General features: G+C 48.0%; 1 protein-coding gene across 10 annotated transcripts; it reads right to left on the reverse strand.

The window, feature by feature from the left end:
* Positions 1–35: 35 nt before the first annotated feature.
* Positions 36–4,614, reverse strand: LOC118742728 (mucin-5AC-like). Of its 10 annotated transcripts, none has more exons than XM_036475034.1 (7): positions 2,478–4,614; positions 2,010–2,411; positions 1,786–1,949; positions 1,606–1,728; positions 853–1,536; positions 584–738; positions 36–478 (listed from the first exon to the last, which is right to left on the reverse strand). In XM_036475034.1, the coding sequence occupies exons 1-7, from the start codon at positions 4,549–4,551 to the stop codon at positions 313–315; spliced, it is 3,768 nt and encodes a 1,255-aa protein (XP_036330927.1). In that variant the 5' UTR covers positions 4,552–4,614; the 3' UTR covers positions 36–312. The 10 variants fall into 10 exon arrangements, with proteins under 10 accessions (XP_036330927.1, XP_036330926.1, XP_036330925.1 ...); XM_036475033.1 differs by having other exon boundaries at positions 536–738; XM_036475032.1 differs by having other exon boundaries at positions 36–475; positions 865–1,536; positions 2,010–4,614.
* Between the last annotated feature and the right edge of the window lie 29 nt (positions 4,615–4,643).

Raw genomic sequence — 4,643 nt, forward strand, 5'->3', positions numbered from 1 at the left:
TTCATCTTCATCTTCATCTTCATCTTCATCTTCATCTTCATCTTCATCTTCATTACACACATCATCTTCATCTTCATCTTCATTACGATCGATTTTTCTTTGTCGCAATTACACCCAACCGAGCGCAAAGACGTTTCACTTCAGATACCTCAAACACTTTAAAAAATCAAACCCTTTCAAAATTTTTAAGATGAAGATTGTCGATTTTTGGATTTTTACAACCTTTACGCATTTAACGGTATCCCAATAACATTTTCTCGCAATTGTGATAAACAAATTATTTATTGAAATATGAATTACATTTCATGTAATCTACCTCTTGTCCTTTAAACTTACCGCTATGCTGCCATTGCTTCTACTCTTTGGTCGTGGTACTTGAAAATTTCGCCCGAGCAGGTCGGTTCGATCCTCCTCTTCACTCGAGCTAGAGTTCTCCAGCGTTCGCATTCCATTTGAGCGCGAACTCAACCCCAGCCTTCTGGAAAAGAACATAATGGTTATAAGCGTATTGGCATTGGAGTAGAAAAGGAACCACTTTTTATTCGTATTTGAGGAATTGTCTGAGGGGTATACGCACTCATACCGTGGCAGAGGAACCGGTGGTGCCATGCTGCCCGACTGATGCATCTGCATGGTGCTCTGCATGGACATGCCGCCCATTGCGCCTATGCCCATTGCCTGTAGATTTGGATAAGCGAACATTGCTGAAGATGGACGTGTGGGTCCGACTGGTTCGGCCTGTTAGAAAATGTTTGACTTAAAATGCGTTGAAGACGTGCATATAAAGTGTTCTATTACAGAGTTACTTTTACCCTCATTTTTGACTCTGTAACTTCTCTTCGTTATACTCACAATCGGACTTACCCCGTAATGGTTTGTTTGTGCCATTACATCTGCGATTTGCGCCCAGCGCATGCGATCTTCCAATGTCACTTGGTAGCCCGGTTGCCCTGGTAGGCCTGCTGATTTCATCGGCGCCGTATTCATATATCCAAAGACTGGTGAACCTATAGCGTTTTTCTGTTCACGCTGCCAACGACGCGACCACATTATCAGACAGACCAATGTTAGTACGATGATAACAACTGCTGCTAAGGAGGCACCAATTGCCACACCCAGCACTTCGCCATCGATCTCACATTGACCACCATAGTGGCTGGAATCACAAGCGCAAACTTGATTGCCTTCTTCGTTGTAACTGCAAGTGCCGCGATTGTTACAGTACGAGTCCGGACACGATTGACAGTCGCGACCGGCGCGCTGTGGTTGATCGGCCCACGGATCACGGAGTCCCGTCTCGCAGACGCAGCGGAAAGTACCCCACGAATTGGAGCAGATGGCGCTAGCGTGGCAATCATTTAACTCGCGTGACTGACATTCGTCCAGATCGTGCAAAGCAGTGATGGCGCCTTCCGGTGACGCAACATAAAGTACAGAGTTGCCGATGTTATTGTTGCGCCGGTGGAGTACGCCGAGCAAGTGTTTTTGTACATCAGCGCGCAAGTTGGGCCGAAGTGTTTCAACACTTTCGTCAAGCTGAAAAAGATTGAGTAAAGAATTAGTTGCTGAATGCCAATGAAAGCTCATCACTATTTATTTGCGTACTTTGATCGTCATGTTGACAAACACGCCACTGCCACCCAGATTTGGATCACCGCGGTAAATATTGTTCACGCGCGCATCCAAGAACTCATCCGAATAGGGGGTCATCGACATGGCGGAGTCGATCTATATAAATGGAGAATAGCATAAATTTCCTATGAGTATTTTAAACATTTTACTCACCGCGCGTATTGACTCATAGCTCAGCTGTCCATAAGGTTCGCTATGTTTATCCAACAACTTATTGTCCCACACAATGCGATGCTCATAAATACGATCCACACGCATGCCCAGGTAGAAAGAGATGACTTTTCGGCAAGGTTCCCGATGTTTGCGACGTGAGTAGCCTAAAAAACAATGCTTCCATGAATGAAGGTGACCAAAACTCTTACCCAAAAATAACTTACCCGGTCGACAGTGGCAACTCGAGACACCATTCTCTGTCTTGCAGCGCTCGTGTTGCGCTTGGTCACATGTCGAGTCGTCGCCCACAATGCAAGTGTCTATTCGCACCGGCGGCTGTGTCGGACGTGTGCGATAGTGTGGTCGCGTTGGTCCAGCATTGGTTGTTGGGGATTGTGTTTTCACACTATTTGACTTCGTCGTTTCTAAATCTACAACTTCCGTCTCAGGTATGCCGTATCCAGGCCCCAGGCTGGGTCGATTGTTCTGTGTGACTGCGCTACTACCACCATTTCCACTGCTACCAATGCCGCTACCACCACCAGTTCCGCCGCTTGTTGTCCCGCCGATACCGGGTAATTGTGGTATGGCCGTTGCTGGCGTGGTGGCTACTCCAACGGGCGCATCTGTTGGATCACCAAAGAGATTGATGTAAGTACGCTTACCATCGATTGAAACAAAACCATCATCACCTGCTGCAGACACTATTATGTCGGCTTGATGACCACCACTGCTGCCATAGGAGCCGTAGGGTTTGATGTTGATTGTTTGCTGTGAACCACCTACCGACCCAGGTCCTTGAATCGCCGACAGCGTAACATCGAAAATTTCGCCATAACCAGGCGGCAAATGTCGGGTAGGTTGAATCTGAACTGGTGGTTGGTGTTGCGAATCTATGGGACGGGATTGTTGGGGTCGTTGGGGTCGGGGACGTCCACCTGGTTTGAATTCAGGGTCATCAAGTACAATACCTGGACGCGGTTGGTAGTCACTTGGTGGTTGTGGTAATGGCGTTGGGGTGGTGTTAGCAGAGTTTGCCACTGGTGTGGTCACAGAATTGGAATTGGTTGTGGTAGTGAAAATTCTGGTGGTGGTGGTGGTAGTGGAATGTGGTGTGGGGGTGGTGTCTGATGGAGCGGGTGCAATAGTAGCCAGCAGTTCAGTGGTACGTGTTGGGCTCAGCACATTCGAATTTGTGATGGTGTCTGGCAGCGCTGTCGTTACGATTGAACTCTGCATAGTTATTAGAGTAGGCAAACTTGTATCAGCATTTTTAGAGCTGCTTTCCAGCGCGGGTGTCTTGCTTGGCGTCATGAAAATTACCTCTTCTGTGGATGGATCGAGATCAACACCACTGCTATTCTCCATTGGCATTGGCACATACGAGGAAGACATTTGCATTTCTGTGCGGATAACAGAGCTAGTTTCAATTATTGTTGAAGAATCGTCTTGAGCGTGTTTCTTTTTATCAGTGGACTTGTTCTTTGTGGGTTTTTTCTTGGTGGCGGAGTCCTCTTTCTTCACAGGTGGCGGAGATGCTTGGGCAGGTGCAGATACATCCTCTTCTATTTCGCCAGTATCCGCTGTCAAAGGAACTGTGTCCGCTGTTTCGTTAGAGTCTTGGTCGGATACCTCAATATATTGTGAATTTGTGTCTTCATTCGAAAACTCAGAATCATAGGTTGTATCAGTTGGTTTAGCTGTGTCCCCATTTGCATCATTGTAGTCCGGTGGCACAGAAATTTCAGTCTCGCCGGAATGCTGATTTGCCGGCGGCGTCTCTGGTGTTGCTTTAGCCGGCGCAGGAGACTCTTCTGGAGCAGGTGGCGCCAATTGTGAAGTTGGCAATGGTTTATACTGTGGAATCGGGCGCCTACCACCGATAGCTGTAGTAATCGGAGGCCGCGGTTTTTGTCGATGCCACGGTGGTCGTTGACTAATAAAACCCGGACGCAATGGAACAATTTGTTCCGGTATTGGCACACCTGTAATGAACGGCCGCTCGGGGCGATCAAATGGACCCGTGTACGGTGGCGGGCGTATGGATGAGCCCAGCGGTTTCTTTTGCGTATCATAATCGATCGGCAAAGTTTGTACATCAGAGATGCGTGGTGGTCCGCGATTATTGATGCGACTGGCAGACGGACGGCGAAGTCCCTGTGTATTTGCATGGACATTTACATTGCCATTCAAAAGCTTCACAATGCCTGTTATAATGTCTTGTATGTCAGGGTTGGAGTTTTGACGCGGATTATGTGGCGAGGCCGTGGCAGTGGCCGCCGTCGAGGTAGCAATACTGCGCGTCGGATTGATCGGGGACCCCGACATAAGCGGTCGCAGGTCCCCTTTCGCTAAAAAAGACTCCGATGCTACAGCTGTTTCTGGCATGGATGTGGCCGCAATGCCACTAAAAGATGGCTTAAATGTTTTGCCTGCACGTGCGCGTTGTGTGCGTTCAGGTGCCTCAGAGGCGGCATCATTGAGGGTGCCTGTGGGTTTAATATTATACTGAAAGTAGCGACCAGCGCCTGCTTCTTTATCTGCATCGCTAGGAAAGTGCACATCATTCGGACCTGATTTTGGATAATTGTCATTCAATATGGGTAGTGCAGATCGTTCCATACGTAAATGCTGGCGTGTTTCGTTATCTTCTTGACCCGGGCTATCATCAGTCGGCAGTGTACTATCAGCTGTGGATGTATCTGCAAGTGTGCTCTCGAGTACTAAGTTCGATGTGATGGGCAAGATAGACACAGCGGCAGACATTAACGGACTGATAGATTTCGGTGATATCTGTGATATGGAGGGATGCGCGTACTCGTCCTGCAGGCACTCTGGAAGTGAATAAAAGAAAAAAA

The sequence above is a fragment of the Rhagoletis pomonella genome, unplaced genomic scaffold (assembly GCF_013731165.1).
Source record: "Rhagoletis pomonella isolate Grant_MI unplaced genomic scaffold, Rhpom_1.0 Rhpom_scaffold_00007, whole genome shotgun sequence".
NCBI lineage: Eukaryota > Metazoa > Arthropoda > Insecta > Diptera > Tephritidae > Rhagoletis > Rhagoletis pomonella.